The sequence below is a fragment of the Papaver somniferum genome, chromosome 7 (assembly GCF_003573695.1).
Source record: "Papaver somniferum cultivar HN1 chromosome 7, ASM357369v1, whole genome shotgun sequence".
NCBI classification, from domain to species: domain Eukaryota; kingdom Viridiplantae; phylum Streptophyta; class Magnoliopsida; order Ranunculales; family Papaveraceae; genus Papaver; species Papaver somniferum.
The window spans coordinates 5,186,441-5,210,669 of NC_039364.1; the positions used below are offsets into that span (position 1 = coordinate 5,186,441).

The 24,229-nt window shown below is 36.9% G+C and overlaps 3 protein-coding genes and 2 long non-coding RNA genes across 7 annotated transcripts; 2 read left to right on the forward strand and 3 right to left on the reverse strand.

The window, feature by feature from the left end:
* Positions 1 to 2,667: 2,667 nt before the first annotated feature.
* Positions 2,668 to 7,367, reverse strand: LOC113294793 (dihydrolipoyllysine-residue acetyltransferase component 3 of pyruvate dehydrogenase complex, mitochondrial-like). The gene is made up of 18 exons (XM_026543171.1): positions 7,171 to 7,367; positions 6,958 to 7,045; positions 6,720 to 6,846; positions 6,587 to 6,627; positions 6,075 to 6,130; positions 5,911 to 5,985; positions 5,721 to 5,813; positions 5,040 to 5,276; positions 4,848 to 4,920; positions 4,650 to 4,738; positions 4,493 to 4,578; positions 4,312 to 4,387; positions 4,157 to 4,224; positions 4,009 to 4,075; positions 3,812 to 3,907; positions 3,620 to 3,722; positions 3,424 to 3,519; positions 2,668 to 3,260 (listed from the first exon to the last, which is right to left on the reverse strand). Exons 1-18 carry the CDS (start codon positions 7,207 to 7,209, stop codon positions 3,190 to 3,192), a joined length of 1,581 nt encoding a protein of 526 aa, XP_026398956.1. The 5' UTR covers positions 7,210 to 7,367; the 3' UTR covers positions 2,668 to 3,189.
* A 6,712-nt stretch (positions 7,368 to 14,079) lies between these two features.
* LOC113294801 lies at positions 14,080 to 15,166 on the forward strand. Its single transcript, XR_003332686.1, has 3 exons — positions 14,080 to 14,286; positions 14,537 to 14,887; positions 15,014 to 15,166. It is a non-coding gene; the product is annotated as an uncharacterized LOC113294801 (long non-coding RNA).
* Positions 15,167 to 15,286: 120 nt separating this feature from the next.
* Positions 15,287 to 16,377, forward strand: LOC113294802. Its single transcript, XR_003332687.1, has 3 exons — positions 15,287 to 15,640; positions 15,955 to 16,044; positions 16,265 to 16,377. It is a non-coding gene; the product is annotated as an uncharacterized LOC113294802 (long non-coding RNA).
* On the reverse strand, positions 15,713 to 18,951 carry LOC113294800. Of its 3 annotated transcripts, XM_026543177.1 has the most exons (10): positions 18,657 to 18,951; positions 17,662 to 17,833; positions 17,504 to 17,569; positions 17,100 to 17,247; positions 16,937 to 16,989; positions 16,769 to 16,805; positions 16,511 to 16,681; positions 16,250 to 16,403; positions 16,088 to 16,164; positions 15,713 to 15,996 (listed from the first exon to the last, which is right to left on the reverse strand). In XM_026543177.1, the coding sequence occupies exons 2-10, from the start codon at positions 17,790 to 17,792 to the stop codon at positions 15,928 to 15,930; spliced, it is 906 nt and encodes a 301-aa protein (XP_026398962.1). In that variant the 5' UTR covers positions 17,793 to 17,833; positions 18,657 to 18,951; the 3' UTR covers positions 15,713 to 15,927. The 3 variants fall into 3 exon arrangements, with proteins under 3 accessions (XP_026398962.1, XP_026398964.1, XP_026398963.1); XM_026543179.1 differs by lacking the exon at positions 17,504 to 17,569 and adding an exon at positions 17,385 to 17,434 and having other exon boundaries at positions 17,662 to 18,951; XM_026543178.1 differs by lacking the exon at positions 17,504 to 17,569 and having other exon boundaries at positions 17,662 to 18,951.
* Positions 18,952 to 19,156: 205 nt separating this feature from the next.
* LOC113294799 (putative F-box protein At3g28280) lies at positions 19,157 to 21,845 on the reverse strand. Its single transcript, XM_026543176.1, has one exon. It carries the CDS (start codon positions 21,628 to 21,630, stop codon positions 20,395 to 20,397), a length of 1,236 nt encoding a protein of 411 aa, XP_026398961.1. The 5' UTR covers positions 21,631 to 21,845; the 3' UTR covers positions 19,157 to 20,394.
* Positions 21,846 to 24,229: the final 2,384 nt, after the last annotated feature.

Genomic DNA, 24,229 nt, shown 5'->3' on the forward strand with positions numbered 1-24,229 from the left:
AATTGAATTGGTGTTGTGGAGACGCATATGTATAGTTGGATGGCTTATGGATGAGGCTGATGTGATCTTGCAGATATTGTTTCGGCAAATCAAATTGGTAGAAGAAAGTTGTCTCGACCAAATTCGGCAAATCAAGAGAGATTATGAAGAGTTTCAAAGACGAGGTGACTGCGAAGTAAGATTGTTGAACAGCTGGAGTTGGTGGCTGTAAAGACAGTGTTGTGTAAACGGAGATGATCAGCTCGAGTTGTGCTGCCAGAGATAGAAGTGCAGTCGGTGGCGGCAGTTGGCTATATAACGGTTGTGTGCAGTTCGTGTTTGTGAATGGGTTCGAGCTGGTGGTACAGCAGCAAAGGAGAAGGTAATACGCTGAGAAGATGGGTTTGAGGGTCTTGTTTGGTGTTGATGGTGATAGCTTGGACGTGACTGAGATGATTTATATGAGATGTTGGCGCTGTCGTATAGAGAGCTCGGACACGAGAATTGATCTGTCGTTGATGGAGGAAACAAGGAAGCAGGTATTCGTGCTAGAGGAAACAAGGTGGTGATGCAATGGTTCGGGTGGTAGGTGTTGCTGCATTGAAGTAGGTGAAAGCTGGTAGTAGTGGGTTGCATAACTTTTCATGCTCCTCAATAATATCTGTATAACCTGTCATGCAGTCGAGAAAATGTGCATTACCTGTTATGCAGTCGTGTAAATGGATACATAACCTATTATGCATCTACAAAATTTGTTGCATAACTTGTTATGTAGTCCAGAAAATGGTTGTATAACATGTTATGCAGCAACTTTTTTGTCACTATCGAAACCAACAAAAACAAAGACTGCATAACTTGTCATGCACCAATAATAATATCTGCATAACATGTTATGCAGTCGTGAAAATTGATGTGTCACATGTTATGCATCTGAAAATATGGATGCATAATGCATTATGCATCGAGAAAATTGTTGCACAATCTTTTATGCATCGAGAAAATTGATGCATAACCTGTTATGAATCCGAAAATATGGCTGCATAATGTATTATGCATCAATTTTTTATGTACGCACTGAAATCAACCAAAACAATGGCTACATAACTTGTTATAGATGCATAACTTTGTTATGCAGTCGAGAAAATGGTTGCATAATTCGTTATGCGCCTGCAGAATGTGTTATGCATCTTTTTTGGTGGCTGCATAATGGTTATGTATCAAGTTTTCAAAAATTTTGCCTAAAATAATGATCACCTCCGATTTTTTCATGCAAAACAAAAATTTGATATTCTTGTTTGTATTCGTTGCGTAGCTCTTTTAAAAAGATTTTCAACTATATAAAATCTGTAAAATTCCAAGGCGCGGATTATTAGATATGTTATATCCAAGTTGCGTTGCCAATTATACCCCTGATGTATAATCCGTCATGCAGACATTTTTAATAATTTCATATAATCATGGATGTCCAGGAACTAAAAATTAATTGTGGGTCTCACAATGAGAATATTATTATTTTTGGGCCTGCGCCTAATTTTTCTTGCTTGGATAAATTTATTTATTATTTTCGGTATAATCGGCCCAATAATGAGGAATGTGTCTCGTGTTTACCATTTATTGGCTTCAGTTATTCCCTCCCAATATGCCCAATGTGCTAGGCTGCTAGCTTCAGTTGATCATATTAAATGACAGATTCGCACAGATTTGGATGAATTTTGGGAAACTTTCCTTCGGGATGAAAACCTTTTGCAATTTCCATTGTTTATAATACTTAGCCAATAATAAGCATCTGATATGATGCAAAGATTTGCACGGAAGAAAGAACAAAGTTATTGTGCATTCAACCGAAATATCCCCCTTTCTTCATTGCAAAATGATAAGCATCCAATTAGTGAGTTAAGAATATTGTTTGGTTATAATCTCGCCGATTAGAGTTAAAACTTAAAAACATGATTAATGGGATCATGTCATTGTACGGATCAGCCTTAATATAATACTAGTAATTATTTATTTTCGAACCAATTTACAGCCAATCCCAGTCCTTACGTACGATGATTTAAAGAGATGAAAGTGAAATTCTAGTAGTTGGAATAGCATTTTCAGTGCCATCAAAAGACAAGGCAGACCCCCAGTTAGTAATTTCGCGATTATATGGGGATCCCGAATTATTCGCGCCGCATCGTAATTCGGCGTATTAATACGCCTTACTGAGGAACCCAATCAGCAAACTCTCAAGCCCAATTCCCATTCCCGGCCCAACTGCCCATTTCAGTTTGTTATAAGTGGTTTTCCGCAAATACACTTCAAAGAGGATCGAACACATGACGTCCTTGCATCCACGTCTGAACCACTGAGCCAACCATTGCTTGCCGAAATAAGTGGATGATATTTTTTATATATTACTTTTCTAACCCACACTATACCACCCCCTAAAATTCCAGAATTTTATTATTTAATGATGCGAATTTTGGATACCGAACTCACGTTCTTGAAACGAATTATACACGTACGTATCAGTTCCGAATCCGATCTATCCGAATGCGAATAATTCCCCTACGTATGCCGTTCCGAACTACTCTTTGTACCCCGAATTGCTAACTAGGGGCAGACCAATGCTAAGAAATTAACTTTTCAGATGTTGGAAGTGAAACATTAATATTATATACTAAGTTCAAAGCCAAGAACCCACTCTGAAAATGATAGAACTCTACTCAATGTGTAAATCTGGGGTAAACATAAAGTACTGAAGACCGTCATCAGGCAAATCACAAACGAAAGTGACCTCGCAAAATCTGAGGGAAACCATCTACACTTGCTCCTGTAAAATGAGTGGCAAAGGGAGGCACAGCAGCAGCAGCAACTTTTTATTACATAAATTTGTGATGAACATAGAGTGGTGAGAAGAGAGCGTCCGCACTATGAATATGATGATATTACCGAATTACAGAGGATTAGATTGAAATTTATTTTGAATATGGACCCCGATAGTACAGTAAAGAAAATTTCAGCTCATCAGTGTTTGGTATAAGCAAGTTTAGTTGGCAGACTGCTTGTTGGGTCACAGATGAAAGAATATTCTGACAGGAAAGTTGATAAACTTACGGTCAAAACTACAGCAAAACCTTGTAGAAGAGAGAATTATTTGTACCCATTGCAGTCCTCTTCAAAACCAATGTGATAGATAGATATCTTCAATATAAAAAAGGAAGCGACTTAGAGCAACATGGTCTCTGGATTCTCGATGTATCCTTTAAAAGCTTTTAGCCACTCAGCACCAATTGCACCTTTAATCAAACATGGCAACAAATGGATGATCAGGTGTTTAAGAGAACAAAGAAATTGAAATTAAAAGTATCGCCTCACTGTCGCTTGATTTTATTTCTGTGATGATTATAAAAGCCGAAATAATAAATCCAAATATTTTATTTATTAGTTTGAGCTACCTACCATCTATTACACGGTGATCACAGCTCAGTGTGACGGGCATGAAACTGGCAAACTTAAATTGATCAGGACCGGCTCCAGGCACCACTCTTTTCTCAGCTGCTCAAAGTGAAGGTGGAAAAGTAAATTAAGGGAAAATTAGGGTGACATAAGAGACAAACGATTAGAAATATTAAGGAGTTGCTGCATAAAATCTTACCTGATCCAACAGCAAGAATTCCAGCTTGAGGAGGACTGATAATAGCACAAAATTGTTTGACTCCAAAGGGCCCTCCCAAGTTTGAGATGGTAAACGTGCCTCCCTATAAACAATATGGCATATTAGATCCTGACCAAATGTAATGGCTAAAAGCCTCAAATTAATAAAAAGAAACTTGACAAACCCGCTAACCTCATAATCATCAGGTTTCAAGCTATTTTTCTTCGCCTTATCAGCCAATTGTTTGATCTCTTCACCAATTTTGGACAAACCCTTCTTGTCTGCGTCCTGCAAAAACAGAGGGACCTCTCAGCATGTCATAAAGAAACAATTTCTTCAAGATGTAACCAAAAGACACTTGAGCCTGTGGAACTGATGCCAACACTCACTTTGACAACGGGAACAAATAGTCCGTGTTCTGTCTGAACAGCAACATTAATATTAACATTGTTGTACCTGGATTAAAAGCCATGGGAAAATGTTATAAACATTTACTAGAACTAAAAGTATATTATGGTAACACTGACATAAACTTACTGGCGGATGTAATCATTTGTCCAGGAACTGTTACATTGAGGAACTTTGCGAAGAGCCAAAGCAGCAGCCTGCAGTTGCAGTTATAAGTCAATACACTGTCCTTTCAGTAAACGTCTTTTAGTCAGTTGCCTTGCAGAAACAGCAAAAGAGGTTACCTTCACTACAAGATCATTCACTGAGATCCTTTTCCCACCAGAAGCTTCTTGGACGGAATTAAGTTGGCTCCTCAATCTTTCAGAAAAATAAACACTTACAATTAATAACCATAAATAAGGCGGACCCACATCACAAGAGGAGAAGAAACATATAACTTTGTTTTTCACAACTGATACTCACTCCATTAGTTTGTCGACACAAGAATCAACGGTCAAATAATAATGAGGAATGGTTTGTTTTGATTGTAGCAGACGCGAAGCTGTGATCTGCAAAAGTAGATATATCAGCTACAGCTCTGTCCCACTTAACGCTAAGACATACAAAAGAAAAACTTTACCTTTCTTATTTGAGTGTGTGGAAGGTCGGTGTAATCCAAATTAGATGCCTGTGTTGTGGCTTTAGCCTTGGGGGCTGATGCCTTGCTAGCTACATCATTAGGTGAAATCTTAATTTAAGCAACATATTCATTGATACTCAAAAGGAACCCAACCAAGAAAATGACCAATACACAGGAAACAGCATTGAAAAACTATACCCAAGTAGTCCTCGATATCAGCCTTCACAATGCTGCCATCAGGACCTGTGCCTTTAACGCTTGAAATAGGCACCTATTGTGAAGTAGAGCAAAGAAAGATGCCAAATGCTCAGGACACGAGAAATCCATAATGAGTTCGTTTGATATTGAGTAATAAGAGTTTTGTTGTAGCAATTGAAAAGAAAGACTAACGTTGTTCTCTTCGGCCAGTTTTTTTGCAAGAGGGCTAGCAAAACTGCGACCTTCTGATTGAGGAGGTTCAGCAGCCACTGAACTTGTTGGCTCTGGCGAGCTCACTGGCTCCGCCTCTTTTTTGGGTGGGGAAGGTTCAGGTGAGCTTTTTGCCTCTCCACTGGATGCAGTTGATGAAGCTTTGTAATCAGAAAATTTTGCAATATCATCTTCTTCTTCGACTGTAATAGCGATCACCTATAAAATAGAGAAAATTGTAGACTACAATATTAATATTTAATAGCAGATCGTGTTTTGAACAACAGCTACAAACAGGACTAACATAGAATCAAAATAAAACTCTTCCTTTACATTTGTGCAACATAACAAAAATTGAAAAAGGAGAAACTACCAAATACAGATAGGCATGAAGTATCTGCCTAATATGATGAATGGTTGAAGGCTGGTTAATAGGTCGCACTGAATCAAAATCGTCAACCAACAGCACAGATTACTCAATTGTTTTCGGTACGTATACCCTAAACAGCTAAACTTACTACTTAAAATGGACTAAGGAGGGTAAGCCAGTGATGTTTGATCAAGAGCACATGTTAACAGTATTTTAGCCAAAGATAACTCTATTCATTTATTATAAAAACAGCAAGAGCACTATTCAGCAGTATACCAGTATGACGTAAGTACCTCGCCAACTTGTATTTCTTTAGCTCCATCATCGTGAATTATCTTAGCAAGATAGCCGTCCTCCATACATTCCATTTCAACTGTCGCTTTATCCTTAGAAAGGCATTAAGAAAAAGTGTCAGATGTAAAGGCCTAGGCGCATAGGTCAAAGTACTCAGCCAGACAGTATCATTGTATAACAAGAACTTACTGTCTCTATTTCACATAGTACTTCACCAGCAGTAACTTTATCCCCTACTTTCTTCAACCACCGTGCAACATTACCCTGTCCATTTTATGAAAGAGTTTTATCAGAAAAAATAAATATTTGGATGCAGCCTAAATGTTGTCTGACGTAACAGAAGGGTACTCTACCTCAGTCATTGTAGGGGAGAGAGATGGCATTCCTATCTCTTGATGTGGAGGAAGAGCTGAAACGAAATTGAACATGATATCATAACCTGAAGCAACCAACTACCAACTCAAGTGGCATTACAATAAAAACATCAAAAGCGCAGAGGTGGGAAACATGAAATTCTTCCAGAGCTAAGGGACGACCAAGGGTTATAAGTGAAGATTTTCTGCATCTCAAGATCATTCTAACATACGAAAACGGGATGCAGAGATTACATACTATTCTTCTGAGTCTTCCGTAAATCTAATAAGTGAATTGATTCTTTAGAAAAGAATTGTACTTCATTTGATAATTTTTAATTTCATTTATGACCAATTTAAAGCGAGCAAAGATAGCTAAAGATGTCAACTAACTGCTAAATCCTAAACAAAAAACGATCAACTTGAGATACCAGCAGAAACACACTTTCACTAACATTCACATTAAATTTCTTAATCCAGAACATAACAAACAACATACACGAAAACCATACCTGAATCTGTAGCAAAACCTCTTCTCGAATACAATTGCGAACTACAAAACGAAAACAAAAAATAAAAAACCCATAATTCCACATCAAAAAAACAAAATTCGCAACTGAAAATAAAAAAATTCAAACAACAAACCTCGAAAAAGCATTTCTCGAAACCGAATTATTCCCAATTCTCATTCTATTTGATATACGTGGAATGGAAGAAGCTCCAATAAAACCTCCATTTATGTTCCCAGGAAGCTGATTAATCCTCACAAGATCTGAAACATAACCGTATACGAATCCTAAATTAAGCCAACATATCTCAAAATTCTACAATTGTAGCTGAAAATTAAGCTCAATTTCATATCGAATCATCATCGATAACTTACTATCGCTTTTAATAGAGGAATTCGCCTCTGTCGAGAACAAGCGAACAAGAACAGAAGAAGACGAAGATTCATTTCGCAGTAGCTTTATCTGAAAATTGAACAGGTCAAATAATTAAGTGAAAAAAATTAGGTCAAGAATCTGAAAATGGAGAATCAAAAATTGAGACTCCGAAAATACAAATCGATTGATTGTGAATCTGAGATTATAATTACCTTTCTGGAATGACGAATCAGATGAGATGTATATGTCATGGTGATTGATGATGATTGAAGATTGAGGATCTTCTTTCAATTTTTTGCACCAGTGCTGCGGATTTTGACCTAGAAGAGATGTTTATTTTTAGAGAAGAAGAAGAAGAATAAAATTGATTATGGCTTCTGCTTTTTGACTCTTTTGAAGGGACACTGAGAGAGAGAGAGACCGATACCGTCGGGACAGTTTCGGCTTTAAGTCATAAGTGGAAATTTGGCAGGCTGGCTCTTGGGCGTGATTGGCACCAAACTAGCCAGCTGAACTGGTTCGGTTTTGGACCAACTGAGTAGTGATTGGCTTTTTGTACCTCGGTTTTACATAATAATAATAAATGTCAGATAGTGGTCAAGACCCCTTTAACATGCTGTTTGTGAAATGAGTTTAAAAGAACAAAGAAGGAACTTTACACCTTCTGATCGAAGAACATGTTCTTGCAGCAAGAGGAATATTCAAAAAAAAAAAAAAAAAAAAAACTACCATGATTTTTAAAAATGTACGTTTTTGTTTGAGTGTGAAAACTGTTTTTGCTGGTTTTAGTAAACTTGTGTGTGGATGAGAAACGAGTCTAAACCCTAAACAATGTACTGCACGGGAGTACTTTTGATTCGAGAGATCAATCTGTACAATCCTGGCCTAAACCAAGAAATGGCCGTTCCAGGTTTGCTTAAGTCACAAAATGAAGGAGAATGGTTGGTCTTAACGAGGAAAGCGAAGAAAGTGTTGAGACCAGAATCGTTGATCCTGAAGGTGTGGTTGTTTATGACTTGTATCAGAAAGTAAAACTGGTCAGCATAATGGAAAGCTACCAGGTGATTTATGTATACTATGTTGTTCTCCGACCGAAACTTGTTTTCTGGTGGAAATAGGTGAAACCTATTTATACAAGTCGTAATAAAACGTACCCTAGTCTCGTAGGAAGTGGAAACGATTGAGTAGTGGAAGAGTGGAGTAACGTGTAACGTCAGGAATTATGTTTCCGTAATGAAGGATCCGTTAACACCATTACTTTTTGCCATTACTAACCGCCCCACTTTATGACACTTTCTTGTAACAGGCGTATTGCATGTCGCATGTTGTAAACCGCCAGATCAATACCCTGATGAGTATCCCCCAGTTTGTGACATGTTTGATGTCTCGAGTGTTTTCCTGGAAAACATGTAGCACTTTGCTACGTGCGGCAAGATAAAATCAAGAGGCTTGCCGCGGGGAAATAGCATGTGATGCTAGTAGGCTCGTCTTGGTTGGTCGCATAAAACTTGCCACAAGTCTGCCAGTTCGGTGGCAAACTTGGATGGTTAAGATTGCTTCTCATGAAGAAGGGTAGCCGTTGATTATGGCTACCTTCTGTTGGCGCCTGATGATGGCACAATGGCGCTTTGGTGTATGCCAGTGGCAATGCGGCATGGCTTGGCATGGCTCGTGCATGCCAGTGACACGGTGGTGCAAGTGGCGCCTGGCCTAGCCATGGCCACTAGATTTAGGAGGATGGTCGCCTAAAACTTGCCACAAGCCTGCCAGCTCGGTGGCGAACTTGGATGGTTGAGATTGCATCTCATGAGGAAGGGTAGCCATTGATTATGGATACCTTCTATTGGCGCCTGATAATGGCACAGTCGCGCTTTAGTGCATGCCAGCGGCATTGAGGCATGGCTGGCATAGCTCGTGCATGCCAGTGGCACGATGGTGCAAGTGACACCTGGCCTAGCCATGGCCACTAGATTTAGGCGGCTGGTCGCCTAAAACTTGCCACAAGCCTCCCAGCTCAGTGGCGAACTTGGATGGCTGAGATTGCATCTCATGAGAAGGGTAGCCGTTGATTATGTATACCTTCTATTGGCGCCTGATAATGGCACAGTGGCGCTTAAATGCATGTCAACGGCATGGCTGGCATAGCTCGTGCATGCCAGTGGGACGGTGGTGCAAGTGGCGCCTTGCGTAGTCGTGACCACTAGACCTAGGTGGCGGGTCGCCCAAAAGTTGCTACAAGTCTGTCAGTTCGGTGGAAAACTTGGAAGGTTGAGATTGCATCTCATAAGGAAGGGTATTCGTTGATTATGGCTACCTTCTGTTGGCACCTGACAACTTTGCCTAAATTAGGGTTTGGCATGTCAAAACCCTAATTAGCGCATAAGGCATGCGGCATGACCGTTCTGGGTCATAAGTCATTCATTGACGTTTTTATGCTCTACAGAACCTACATGACCAGCAGTATCTCATCGAGGATTTCTCTAGGAGTCACGACATCATGAGCAGCAGTATTTCGCAGGCACATAAACTAGAAACCATGTCTATGAGTGCCTTGAAGAAAAAGGACTGAGTCTTTTCCGTGTAAGTTAAGTTTTGTCATATGAGGCTTCTTGTATTGTATTGTATTTCTATTCGGATGAGCAGTAATAAATAACAATTTGTTTTCTTTCGGAAAAAAAAAACAAAAAAGAATTAATCGTTTCTGATTATTCACAAATAAATAAACAATTGTGTAGCAGGCAAGCAAGCAACATGCTGCACCGCAAGCCCTTTGCATCTTGTTACAGTTTTATTCAAGTTTTTTTTTTTTTTTTTTGAAGGAAATGGGTGCTTTGGAAAGCCCCTAATTTTTATTTATTGGAGTACCTCATTCAAGTTGAGGTTTGGAACTTACATAAAAAAGGTGATAGATAAACGCACCCTTATTAGTCATCATTATACATTGCATATTGACATAACAAATATGCAATGTGATTTGCACTTTTTCGAATTACATAAAACCAAATAATATGAAACAGACTAATATGGTTCTTAATCCTACAAGTTATAAATATGATATGCTCCAAGGAATATCTTGACCATTCCTTAAACTGGCTTGTTGAACGGTGATTGCGTCCCCCTCAATTATAACATCAATAAGATTGAGATTTTTCTTCAATTCCAAATCACATACCTTTATCTATCCATTAGAGAAGAAGTTATACCAAAACCAATAAGATTTAGTCCAACATAAAATATTTTGTCCAATCTTGTTTGCACTAATCTGGATTGATGAGATTGTCAAGAAAATATTTGAAGAAAAAATCTGTTATAACAATTTTGATTTTATCATCAAATTCCGTTGAAATTTCCAAATGGCTATGAAAAATCGTAGTAAAATAACAAATGGCATGAACTAGCCATTTTTAATGTTTATTAAAAACAAACTAAGAAAAGCAAAAATCTAAAACCCAATATTGCAAAAACGAAATATTTTTTTTTAAAACAAACCAATAAACTAATGTTTCTAGATTTTCTCCATAGATCTAAAGTCTAACACCCAGAATCAATCTAGTAAATCTAGATTAAAAGAAGATAATAGAGGAAAACTATAATGGAACACATATAGGAATTGTTTTGGAAAAACAGTTACGCGGATCGAAAGGAATTTCACTGTATTTTCGTGATGTAAAAAACATTTTTATGCGAGTTATCGCGTATTCTAGTTTTAATTATTCGATTCCTAAAATTGACGCCAGAGAGAACCATCAAGAGGTTTGATGGTTCTCATGCGACCTCCCATTACACAAGTTGGGGTTCGGATCCCCTATTTAGTCTAAGGACCACTGTTGTACTTAAAAATGAACAAAAAATTGGTATGCGAGCCAAAGTAGTTGAAATCGCTCATCGTGTCTACTCGGTTGGAGAGCTTGGAGCGAGGTGCAATGAGTTCGGAATTAGAAATCGTCGACCCGATACTCGAAACCTATTTATTAGAGGCCTCTGTTGCTACCCATGAGTTGTAACTTGTACCTAACTACACTAAAATTTTAACACTATCATGTAACTAAGTGTGTAACATTGATATATTAGAGGTTTTCACATTTAATAACTCCTATGTTAGGATTTATGAAACTTTCTGATATTAATGGATGTAATACCACACCCGCAAAACCGACTGCCTTAAACACTAAAATCGGAAAAGATTTGGAATCGAAAACCGTATGTGGAAACTCCTGCCCCACCCATTTTTCAGATTTTGGCCACTGTGAAACCCACCGTCCTAAAAGTTCATGGGCGCACCCATTTATTCAAAAAAAATTATTAGGAGACCCATTGTTTTTCTTAATTAGAAATAGAGAAAGATTACGAGGGAGGCTAGAATGAGAATAGAAGAAGAAGCTGTTTATTTTGTTCTCTCCAAGTTCCATAGATTTCATCTCTTGATTCTTATTAATTTTTCTCTTCTTCAATTTAATTCAGTTCAGATCAGTCCTATTCGATTTTGTTTTTAGATTTTCGTTTTGAATCAGAATTTTCGATTTTATGCTTTAGATCTCAATTATGATTGGAGTGCAATTCTATCGCAAATGATTTCTAAAAAACGGTTCCGGTGGATAATTCAAACAACTTAATATGGGTTTGTAGTGGTGACTGATTGAGGGTTGGAAACGGATGAAAAAGAAATTGGGTTTTCTGCCATAAATAATCAGGGAAGATAAGGGTTTTCGTTGATGTTCATGGGAATGATGGGGGTTTGCTGTTGAGATGAAGAGATGATGATGTTGCAATTGAAGGTTTGGTAGCTGTTTAATAACTGAGATGAATTCAGTGGAAGAATGGGTTTTGGAATGATATTTCGGTGATACTGTGAATGGGATGGTACTGCAATGAGCCAGATGCTTGCTACCAAGCATTGGAGGATTTGAACTGATGAAAGAATTATGGTGAGAAATATTGGCGGTGGTTGCAATGATGATTTCACCAGTGCCAAGTGGGAAATCAGCATAGGGTAGCAAGTGGGACTCGGTTACAATGGGAATTGTTCAATTGCAGTTAACTCAATTTTTTTAAGTGAAAGTTGCTCTGGTTCTGAGGGAAATACAACAACCCAAGGTAACAACTTTGGTTATGACTGGTGACTCACGGGTCATTTGGTGACTAGCTCTATCAGTGAAAGAGTGTGATAACTCTAGCCATGAGATGATTGTTTCTTCTTAATTGTTGTTATATAGGCTTATTCTATTGTTGGAAGATTGGTTTAGTTGCTAAGAAGTCGGTTGTAATATGTTTTGACAGCCTATAGATGTGGGATTAGATCAATAAATTTGAGGTCAAGAGGCAAAATTTAGCAAAGGATGACATCAAGGAGTACTTCAGGGAGATGCTTGAATCCCGCCCACACCATCTCAAAGACTACGTCAGGGACAATAATAATGTCATCTTTTGTTTCCATTTTGTCGATTAGACAGAATGATACCATTAATGGGTTTTAATACTTGCTTACGGACCAACTAATCTTTGTTGTTGCCGTTGTTATTTCTTGGCTTGTGTCTAGGCAAAAGTTGGCTGTCCAGTAACTCTCAAATTTAACAAGGCCTCTAGAGCTATAGACCGAGCATGCTACATGTTAGATATTTGGGATTTTTCGGTTGCCATGGCTTGCTGAGATTTCAATGTCACCCCAAACAGGAATCTAAATTTTTTTTGTTTGCGCACAGAGCTGTAAAAGGAAAAAGTAAGATGGTCTGGTAGTCACTGTTAGAGCTGAGTTATGTTAGAGAGAGAATGCTGCTTACTTTCATATGAACCTGATAGAATTTTTCAGTTTTAAACTCAAGATTCATTGCAGCTCAATCAGGTTACAGGCTTACATGAGTAATAAAAAAGATGATTTAGCTATTTGAATCACTTTAATGTTGCTAAAAGAAGAGTCAGGACTATACGGCCTATTTGAGTGTAGATGATATCCTCCTGCAAAATATGTTCAATGCTCCAGCTCCGTTTGGTACACAACAGCAGTCGGTTTTCGGGCATTAAGGATCGATATGCGGAAGATAGTGTTGTTGTTGAGGTTGCATAACCTGTTATGCATCTACAAAATTAGTTGCATAACTTGTATGAAGTCCAGAAAACAGCTGCATAACACGTTATGCAACAACTTTTTTGTCACTATTAAAACCAACAAAAACAAAGATATTATGCACCTACAATAATATCTGTTATGCAGTTGCGAAAATTGATACATAACCTGTTATGCATTCGAAAATACAGTTGCATAATGCATAATGCATCGAGAAAATTGTTGCACAATCTTTTATGTATCGAGAAATAGATGCATAATGCATCTATTTTTTTATGTACGCACTAATACAATGGCTACATAACTTGTTATAGATGCATAACTTTGTTATGCAGTCGAGAAAATGGTTGCATAATTCGTTATGCGTTTGCATAATGTGTTATGCATCTTTTTTGGTGACTGCATAATGATTATGTATCAAGTTTTCGAAAATTTTGCCTAAAATGATGATCACCCCCGATTTTTCGTGAAAAACAAAAATTTGATATTGTTGCTTGTACTCGTTGTGTAGCTCTCTTAAAAATATTTCCAACGATATAAAATCTGTAAAATTCCAAGGTGCGGATTTTTAGATATGTTATACATCCAAGTTGTGTTGTCAATTATATCCCTGAAAAACTAGGCTGCATAATGAGTCATGTCTGAAAAAATAGTATGCATAACAAGTCATGTATTGATTCTTAATAATTTTAGATAATTTTGAGTGTCACGGTATCTAAAATTAATGTTGGTCCTGACAATAAGAATATTATTTTTTTGGGGCATGCGCCTAATTTCCGCATCTGACATATAACGAGTAACAGCTACTCGACGAGTCCGGCCCTAGAGAACAATTTTGACTACGCTTATCAGTACTCAGTCCTTAAAAGAAAAAATCTTTGGAGATGATACCTGCCACCCTTTCACACGGTGTTGTCCAATATTTCTTGACTATGAACGACTTCTTTGACTCGGTTTTGTCTGATTCAAATTAGTTCATAATAAGCGACTTCTTTGACTCGGTGTTGTCCATTCTTGACCAAACTTTCCCCCTACTCCTTTTAATCGGCAATAAGCGACTGAAATGGTAAGTGTGATGGGAAACCCCTAGCTAGGTTTCAAATTAGTTCATATTTTCAGTAATTGCAAATAGTGATTTGATTAGTTTGAGTTTTTGCTGAAATCTGGAAATGGAGTTTTGGTCTCATGGGGTTAATGATTCTGATTGATTCTGTTGAAAGGGTTTTGATCTGCTAATTTTTCATTTTGTGGAAGCTTCAGAGTTGAGGTAATCTTCTAAGCCTATCTTCTTCTGGTTCTATGTGTAGATTACTTTTGTAATTGCAACTAGTGATTTGGTTTAATTTGAGTTTTTGCTGAAATCTGGAATTAGGGGCTTTAGACCAACTATCCAAAACTCTCATGGATTTAGGGTTCATGTAATTTGTGTTTCATATTGTCTTTAGATTAGTTATATTGCACTTTAGATTCTGTCTGAATAGTATTGTGAACCCCTTTCCATCTGTGTTTGTGTACAGACAAGCTGAAATTCTCATGGATTTGAACAACATTGGTGAGGCAGAGAATAGGATTAGCGAATTACCTGATTCAATTCTTCATCATATCCTCTCTTTCCTTGATATCAAACCTGTTGCTCAAACTGGTGTACTATCTAAAAGATGGAAATACTTATGGACCTCTATCCCCACTCTTGTGTTTCCATACTTTCATTCGGAACGGCTCTCATTGTTCGAAACCAATAAGTTTATCTTGGTGAATATCATGGTGTACAATGGGAGCAACCAATAGGTTATGGTGCAGCTGTAAGTCAGTTTTTTCGAGCGCTTTCATGCGTACAATGTCTAGAAATATACCCTGAAACCGTAGAGGTATTCTTCTTTCTTTCTTCTCTGTTTATGTTTTTATGTATTATATTATATGTTCAATCGTACACCTCAAAACTGATATGTATATATATATATATACTTGCTGTTGTTTACTTGTGATGAATATAGACTCTCTCCATAGTAGATAACTTTGTAAACATCCTACCTCGTGTATTTCGAGATCTGGTCCAGTTGATTCTGAAAGAAGGAGTAGGAGAAACCACTGACAAATCACTATTTCTTTTGCTCAAAGCAGTACCTAATTTGAGGTCGCTCGTATTTGAAGAGGCAAGTGCACAAAACTTTTGATTTTTATTACCTGTCGTTTAGAAGAAATGGCAAAACAAGTCTTGAGTTTTAATATTCTTCTATTTCTTTGTTTTATAATCCCAACTCAGAGCTGCATTGATGACAATAGAGAAGAAGAACACAGTTGGGCTGGTCATATGTTGACTTCTGGACATATGTTTCAACACCTAGAGACAGTTTACATTGCGCGTTTCAGTGGGAATGCGAGGCAGATGAGATGGGTGAAACTGATATTGAAGACTGCAAATGCTTTGAAAGCTGTTACACTAAGTTTAAGAAGTGGTGATGCGATAAATAAGGAAGCACTTATGTCAGACTTACAAAGTCTTCCTAGAGGCTCCGATGGATGTGAGTTTAAGTTTAAAGAGTACTGATTATTGAAGGCACATCTCGACTGTTAGATTTACCCTGGCATTTAAACTGAAAAGCTCATTCTCTGTAAGACAGGTTGGTTTAGTTTGCTTTAAAATTTAATTTCCATGTTTATCTGTCAAACGACACATATTATGACACGTAAAATGCAGAATCAATATTTAGTAACATCTAACAAGCTCAATAGCTTTCCTTTGTTTGTATAGTAGCCACACTTGTTTATATGAATGAACTTTACAATGAAAGGTACCGTGCGTACTGTTTTCTTATGCTAGCTCTCATGGAATACTACTGTCAGAACTTTACAAAATTTCAGACTAAATCTTTGTGTTAGTTTTAAGGAATGAGTTGGTAAAATCTAACTACAGATTTATGCTGCACAAGTATAGGTTATGTTCTTCCAGATGAGGGGTAGTCGCTTCTGCAAGTATCTGAAAGGAAATTCATTCGTGTCAGGATCAGGTTGTTATTGATCAAAAGTAAGTAACCATCAGAAAATCAGATCAGTAAAAGTACAATTACCTTAAATCCCAATTTTTCATACAATGCCAGTGCTGGTTTGTTATCACGACGTACATGTAAGAACACCCGCTTTATACCTGACACATCAAGATTTAAGGTCTGACAGGAAGATAACTTAAGCAGTCAAAGTCTGATAAACATTGCAGAGAAAGGTAATCTTACCATTTTGTTTTGCAGATTCAATTGCAAAGTTCAGCATACTGCTTCCAACACCCATTCGACGAGCACTTAGGGCAACAGTCACATTCGAGATTATGACATATCTCTGTGATTCTCTTTTTTTGTAGGTGGTAAACATCTTAACCTTCACAACTTCCTGGGCAATCAAGGGATTCAAATATTATGTGATTCTCAATATCAAATTACTAACACTGACAATCGAGCTGCAATTTCAGATTAGATATTTAGGGAAGTATAGTGCACCTCAGGATAAGTCTCCCCCCGTAGCAGGTACTTGACTCGATAGTCCAGAGTTCCAATGACATTTTTAAACATGGTATTGAGTGCATTCTCTCCTTCCTTTCTTACAGCAATAATGCACATGTACGGCTGTATAGTTCGCTCCTTACATCGCCTCTTTATTGCATTATACTCCTACATCGATCGACACAAGTCTATAAAAAAGCACTAAGAATCATATGTTATGCTAATTTTCAGTAATTGTAAGTGTAACTTTTTTACCTGCTCGGCGTGTTTCTTTTTGAAGCTACCAACATAACTGCGTAAAAACAGAAAATATCAAAAAAAAAAAATCTTGAAAAAATCTTGAAAAAATCCTTCAGTAATTGCAAGTCCTGAACTCAGTTTTAGGATGAAATGAAATTCAGTTGTCAGATAGGTAATACAAACCGGTCATCCGACCGTTCTTCAAAAAATCCTTCTGCTTTCAACCTTGCTGATGCCTACTCAAAAACCCCAAATAAACCCACCTTCAAGATCTTATTCACAAAACCAAATTAACAGCAAGATTTCAAAATATGCTTCAAAAAAGCAAGATTTCGAAGTTACTTACCTGAAACTCTTCATCAAATTTAGCTTCTCTAACTACATACTCTCCATTATCTGACGAAATCGAAGCACCAGTACTATGTTCTTCTTCATTGTCAGATGAAAATTCTTCACTGTCTCGTGGCAATGCAAACAGTACTGAACTGAATTTCCTGTAATTTATATGAGCAAACAACTATGAACCCAGAAATTTCTGCTTGAATTGCACATACATGCATGATTATACAGCAATATTCATCAACAACCCAAAGAATGAATAGAATTAAGATAGTGAAATACTACTACTCACATTGTTGCAGGAGAAACAAGAACAGATTAAGAATGTTGAAGAAAATGCAACTAAGAATTCATGAAAAAAAGAAAAACCCAGAGATTAAGAACCGAAGATGATGAAGTGGTACAACTCACATTGTTGCAGGAGAAGAAACAAGAACAGATTTTCTAGAACAATGCAAGAACTTAATACTGAATTCTCTGTATCAAATCCACAAAACCCAACTAAGAATTCATCAAGAAAATCCAGAAATTAAGAATAGAAGATGATGAAATAGTACTATATTACTCACTTTGTTGCAGGAAAAGAAACAAGGGCTGGTGGTTTATGCGGAATTCTTCTTCTTCCATGGCAAGAAGCAGGGAAATTCAACAACTTGGGTCGTGTTGTTTGATGATGAAACACATTCATTGACTGCAACATTTTGTTTCTTCTTCAATTGAGTGAGTGTTTCTGTTTTGGGTCTGTGAAATTGAATGAATGGGTTTTTGATTCATTCATCTGTCTTTTTATAGGTGAAGAAGAAGAAGAAGATTCAAGGAGTAAAAGCAAGAATCAAGAAAAACTGAAAATTCTGAGTTCTGTTTGTTTGTTTAGTTGGTTAAAAGATTTAGCAAATCTTGATATGGAGTTTCATTATGACCATTGGATCGTTCTTTAATCTGTTATGATCTGGAACAATGTGCTCTTGACACGTGGTGTTCTCCTTTTATCCACCTAGAGCTGACTTAAAAGGAGAAGCAAATTTACTAGGGGGTTGTTATTCTGCTTCCCAGAAAAGATTTGGGGGAGTGTTTGGCAAGTACAAGTTTGTTTTCTTGATCCATAGGACCAAAGATGTCTTACAACTTGGCTCAGCTGTGAACCTTCAAAATGCCAATGCCTAGTTTCAAAATTACCTAAAACTCTTCATCAAGTTTCGCTTCTCTAACCACGTAGTCTCCATTATCTGACAAAATTGAATGTTCTTAGTGATCTTGAATTATAGATTCTGCCTAAGTTTCCTATAGCATATACACAATTAAACAACTAAGAACTTAGAACATTCTGCCTGAGTTTCACGGAGAAATACATGATTATAGAGCAAGATTCATCAAGCTATGTTATCAAAGGCGCCCTGGGCGCTCGCCTAGCAAAAAAAGACGCCAAGACATGACCAAATTTTTTCTTCTGGGCACCCAGGGAGTGCCTAGGCACTAGGCGTGGCGCTAGGCTTGGTGTCTCACCTGGCCCAGCGTCTGATACAACAGTCATTAAGAACCCATAGAATGAATTGCTACTACTCACATTGCTGCAGGAGAAACGAGAACAGAATTACAAGAAAAATGTTGAATACCATGGCAGCAGGGAAGAAAATGCAAGAAATCGGGATTCAATTTCCTGTATATCATATGCACAAACAACCAAGTACAGAGAACTTTATTCCTGAGTTGCACAGAGAGAAACACATGACTATAGCAAACTTAGATTGAATTAGATAACCCAAAGGATGAACTCAGAATAGAACTAGAGAAAATGAACTCACATCGTTGCAGGAGAAACAAGAACAAACTTACTAGAAGAATGAAAGAACTTGGGATTGAATTCCCTACATCAAATCCATAAAGATGACTAAGAATTCATGAAAAACACAGAGTTAAAAACAATAAGAAGAAAGTATTAGTAGTACTTACATTGTTGCAGAAGAAACAAGAACATGTGGTTTATGTCTTCTTCCATGGCAAGCAGCAAGGAAATACAACAAAGTCAGCAGGTCTTCTTACAAAAAAAAACAAAACCAATTTCATTCATCCACATCACCCATTTTATGGCAACTCTGGCACTCTCATGAAGGACAGCTTTAAAATCCTTCCTGACTTCCGAGACTTGTTTCTTTCCAAGTTTCCAACACCATTGAAGGCGCGCATTTCCACAGAACACCTGCCCTTATGCATTGGGATGAAATTTGAGTCGTAGTTTTCTTGATTTAAAATGTTAGTCAGAACACCATTTCAATACTGAGTGCAAAAAGTTCACGGCCTGTAAAGCCAAGTAAACATCACTCATTACAGCTTTTGTGTTCCCTGCATGAGAAAGTTGCAAAGAAACACAAACAAGAACAGAAGACTGATTTCGCAGTAGATACGAAGCATACAGTTTAGATGTGTGAGTTATGCATAGTTTGGTAAAACCAAAACCTGAGAATGCATTTTCTCGTTTGAAATGTGCTGAAAAATTACTTCTTTTCTCTGAATTCTAAAGTTATCAAAATTGAGCTAATCAGTGAACTTTGCAAAGTGTTATTGTCCTATTTGGGTTTTAAAACACCAGCTTTGCCCCTTGTTGTCTCCTCCTCTCCATTTGCTAAGACTATTGTTCCCATCCGTGATAGTTGTACTTTTACCAATTCATTGCTTCATTTCCTTCTACAATTCCTTCTCCTGCACCTAATGCAGTTTATAGTGAAACACTTTCAGGTCATTCTAGTGTATCCGTCCTGTACCTGCTATGGTCAATGATCACCCTATGACCTAGTTTTGGAATTCAAAGGACTGATTCTAATAGTGGTGACAGCAGCGTAACACCAGGCTTGATTAGCATCTAGTAGTAATGTAGATATAGAAAGATAAGCGCCAGTATTGTCAATACCAACTAATTAAAGGTTCATTAATCTTGTAATGTTGCAAATAACAACAATCTACAAACACCTTGTACTGTGATAGAGAAATGTCTAGGCCTTTAGGTTTGGGTTGAAGAAGACCTACACACCTTACATTGACAAATACTACTGGTAATTTGAAGAACAAACGAAGAAAAAAAAGCGAAAATATAACAGTAGAGAAATATCGGTGAAAATGTTAGCAAATTCTGGACAATCCAATTCTACTGCTTCCAAAGAAATGCAAATTTTATTTACCATATGAGTCTATAAATTGTCATCCCAAACAATTGACATGTAAGAATTAAAATTAACTGACGGCTAATCATTTCGACGACAGAGCATAATACATTTCCTTAATAACTAGAAATACTGACAGAAAGTGTCTTACCAAGACCGAGGTGGAAGTACAGTTGGCATTACCTTAAGCACAAGCGGTAAGTAGACAACATCAAAAGCTGAATGTGGGTTACCCAAGAAAAAAGGATGACAGAGCTCATCGTATTTTCTGGTTCCGGTATTGTATGCCCAAATATAGTGTTTGTAACCGATCATAACAACATTACTGTCTACCGGATCGAAACCAAAAACTTTAACTATGTCTCTACGCCATCTACTACCATTTAAATCTGCCCTTATTTGGATAACCATATCAGCGAAGAGATCATGTAAATCAATACTGCTATGGAACAAATGGAAGTTCTCCTCCTGAAGAACCCAGACACATAGAGTCTTCTCACGCATTTTGATTCGAGCATAAAAGATCGATCCATTCGATTCCCTAAGGCAACGAGTGGAACCATTTCCACGGTCAGGCAAATCAATCAGCCTACATTGACGTAATTCAGATTCATTGTTCTCTAGATTGTAAGCTACAATGCTACTATGGTGAATCCAGTACAACACATTGTTGTGGATAATTAGATCAGAGGCACCTTTTGGGAATCTCAAATTGACACCCTCAGGACAGTAAACTTCATAGAGATTCCATTTACCCAAATCTGAAGAAAATACTTGAATACTGAACTTATTTGAATCCCGATGCCACGGTGGTATACGCACAACCTTGTAACTAGTGGTGGGAAATGTAAAACAATCGCATACGAAACCAGTTAGAGTAGAGAGTCTTTCGGAATCATCTTGATGTGGTGTAGGAGGAAGTTGAACCCATTTATGAGTAAGTGGATTACATACATAATGAAATGTATTTCTAAGACATAGAACCAACCCATTACTCGATCCCAAAAAGTATAACGTACTGTAACTACTACTGTTTGGATTTCCATTTAAGAATTCAAAAGAAAACCCATTGTGATTAGAAATATATGGGGAATGAGATTCAAGATATGCAATTGAAAACTTCCTTAGATGTTTTTGCTTAAAGATGTAAACTAGAATCCATGGAAGAGTAGTATTATCAGCATTGAATTGAATCCATTTATATATCAAATTAGGACTGGACAGGTGAAAATTCCATACCCGTGAGACACATTTGAACTTAAAAATGACATTCAAACGAAAATATGGAAAGATTTGAAGCCAGAGATCTTCTGAGAAATATGTATTGTTGTTTAGGGTTTTCATAAGTCTCCTGCTAGAAGATGATTCTTCAGACATCGACATACCTCGTTGTCCAGTTATGGTTCACGCTTTCACCCTAGAATTTCATGTCCATCTGCTTTACCAACGCAAAATAGAGAATTCAAACAACAAACTGAATTATTCCCAGTTCTCAAATCTGTGATGATTACCTGTCTGGAATGACGAATTAGATGATGACGATGGTGGTGATTGAAGATCTTTTTTCAATTTCACCGCTGCTGCGAATTTTGACTTAGAAATTTATAGAAAGAGAAGAAGAAGAAGAATAAAATATGGATTTTATTCAATGTCGAGTGGAAATTTTCAAGATTCCTATTATTGGGCTTGAGCCTTGAACCCGATAGGATTTTGGGGGCAATGTGATTTGGATAGCCAACTTATGGATAGGGGGGCCCATATGTGACTCAAAAGTCGGATTTGCCCTTTCTTAATAAAATTATTAACCTTAGACCAAAACAAAAAATCAAAACCCTTTTATCACATCTAATAACTCTTCCTTTTTTCTCTCATTCTTCTCAAAAACACTCTCCAAAACCTAAATTTAAACCTATCTTCCTCCCATATCCAATGATTCTTCAAATAACTCAAGGTGAATCGATTCTACTCAAGATGGAAATAAGATCAAGAGTGACGAGATCCAGCCGATTGAACCATGATTCTGAAACAGGGCAAGTTATTGATGTTCCATTTAATGGAGATGTGATGAACCAATCTGTTCAAACACCTTCGAATCCTCCACAAATGGCTCCTACTAGATAAGAATTGAAAAAACCACTAGTTATTTTGTTAGAGCATAACTCGGTTGAACCCACCAAGCGTTGGTATGTCAAGTTTGGTTGTCATATTTTAGTGAACCAAAACTCATTTAAAGAGTCGCTTGATTATATGCTAGAGTCAACTTCGTATAGGTTAGCTTGAAAGTATTAGGATATGAGACTTACAAGTATTACGTGAAGACTTGATGAATGTGAAGAAGTAAGGAGCTACAACGAGGACATCATCCTTCCTCTCGAGGTTAGTAATATTTGGCTTGAACTCTTACTAATATTTGGTTCCTAATGAAAGATACGTTGGGGAATGAAAGAGTTCAAGCCAAACATTACTAACCTCGAGAGGAAGGATGATGTGAATGATTCTAGTTAGACATAGTATTAAGGAATACAATACGAGGTTTATTGCTTAACCATTAAACTTTGTATATAAGACATCGACATAATCGTATGAATGCTATTGTGATTATGTATGGGTATGAGTGAAGATTTCGTCTTAGGAAACAATGTTTTTACATTCGTTTAAAGGAAGTAAAGTCATAAACTTGTTTTGTGAATCGAAAGGGAAATTGCTAGACTTATTGGTATTGTTATTCATAGCAAATCTATTTGAATTACCGATGTGTATGTTTAGTATAACCGCTCATAAACTTGTTTATGTATCTTGGTAAAACTATTCACAAGGCCTGTCTTATGTATTGGTATGACTTTTATTAATGAAACCGATCTTAAGTAATCACTCAAGATGGTATGATAGATACGTTGTACTTGATGCAATTTTAATCTAGATATTGGGGAATCAACCCACGTAAGAGGTGCAACCAATCACAAGAGGGGAATCGATCCTTGTAAGAGGTGCAAAAAGTTTTTAGACATTGGGGGAACCGATCCTATAACTTGCGCAACCGAATACAATTAGTTACCATAAGTATGTGGGAACCGATCCTAGTACCTAGTCAACCAAGCTTTGGTAACTAGTGTGACTAAATCCAGTCTCACATGGAGGTAGAACCGAAACTTGTTTTGGTAGAACCGTTAAACCCATGATTGATGATTTGATATGATAATCAATCACATAGTTCTTGGAAGTCAGATGAACCAATTTTGTGGCTAAATATGAAAAAGAATTTACAAAGTAAAGATGGCTAAATATGAAAAAGAATTTACAAAGTAAAGATGTCGACATACTTTGAACGTGTGCAGTAACTCTTATCTTTTATTTTTCAAAGATATTCTTTAGTTATGATCGAAATAAATTGAGAATCTTTTAATTGAGGTTTTTAGTTTTACATGCTTTTAATTTCCAACGATTAATTACATATCTTTAGAAAATAATAATTTGTAATCGACAGGTAAAGTTTTCCTTCTAACGGGTTGGATTTCAATCCGTCCAGCAAGGTCAAACTCCCGTTCCGTCAAGGTCAAACTCCCGGTCCTTCACTCGGAAGTCTAAAACAATATGTAAAAAATTCATTTTAGAAAAGAAACAACAATTGAACTCAAGCTGCAAATTAGTCTATATTATTTTTATAAAAGGAAGGCTCAATAATAAATTATGGTTTACTTTGAAAGAAAAATAATAATAAAAGAAATGCTTAACATTAAACCAGTAAGCTTTTTATTGAACAGAAAATTGTGAAAGCAAGGAGATTATCCACTCTCATTAAAAAAATGAAGTTAATTATAGAAATGTATATTTAAATATACGCAAGTGTTTTGCACAAAATTATCTTTCAACTGTACAAGATTTTTAACATCCAACATCTATATTGAGAAACATTTCATAAAAATTAACTTCACATTAGTACCAAAACTCCCTGGCCCATGATATATATGTATACAAGGACATT

Excerpts from the sequence above, each read along its gene's own strand:
- LOC113294793 (XM_026543171.1), bottom strand. The coding sequence starts at position 7,209 with ATGACATATACATCTCATCTGATTCGTCATTCCAGAAAG. Across the intron at positions 5,814-5,910 it reads TACTATGTGAAATAGAGACA|GATAAAGCGACAGTTGAAAT; the intron begins GTAAGTTCTTGT and ends TGCCTTTCTAAG. Across the intron at positions 4,225-4,311 it reads TGAATGATCTTGTAGTGAAG|GCTGCTGCTTTGGCTCTTCG; the intron begins GTAACCTCTTTT and ends CTGCAACTGCAG.
- LOC113294800 (XM_026543177.1), bottom strand. The coding sequence starts at position 17,792 with ATGTTGCAGTCAATGAATGTGTTTCATCATCAAACAACACGACCCAAG. Across the intron at positions 17,570-17,661 it reads GTTTCTTTTCCTGCAACAAA|AGAATTCAGTATTAAGTTCT; the intron begins GTGAGTAATATA and ends GATTTGATACAG. Across the intron at positions 16,165-16,249 it reads TGAATCTGCAAAACAAAATG|GTATAAAGCGGGTGTTCTTA; the intron begins GTAAGATTACCT and ends TTGATGTGTCAG.
- LOC113294799 (XM_026543176.1), bottom strand. The coding sequence starts at position 21,630 with ATGTCGATGTCTGAAGAATCATCTTCTAGCAGGAGACTTATGAAAACC.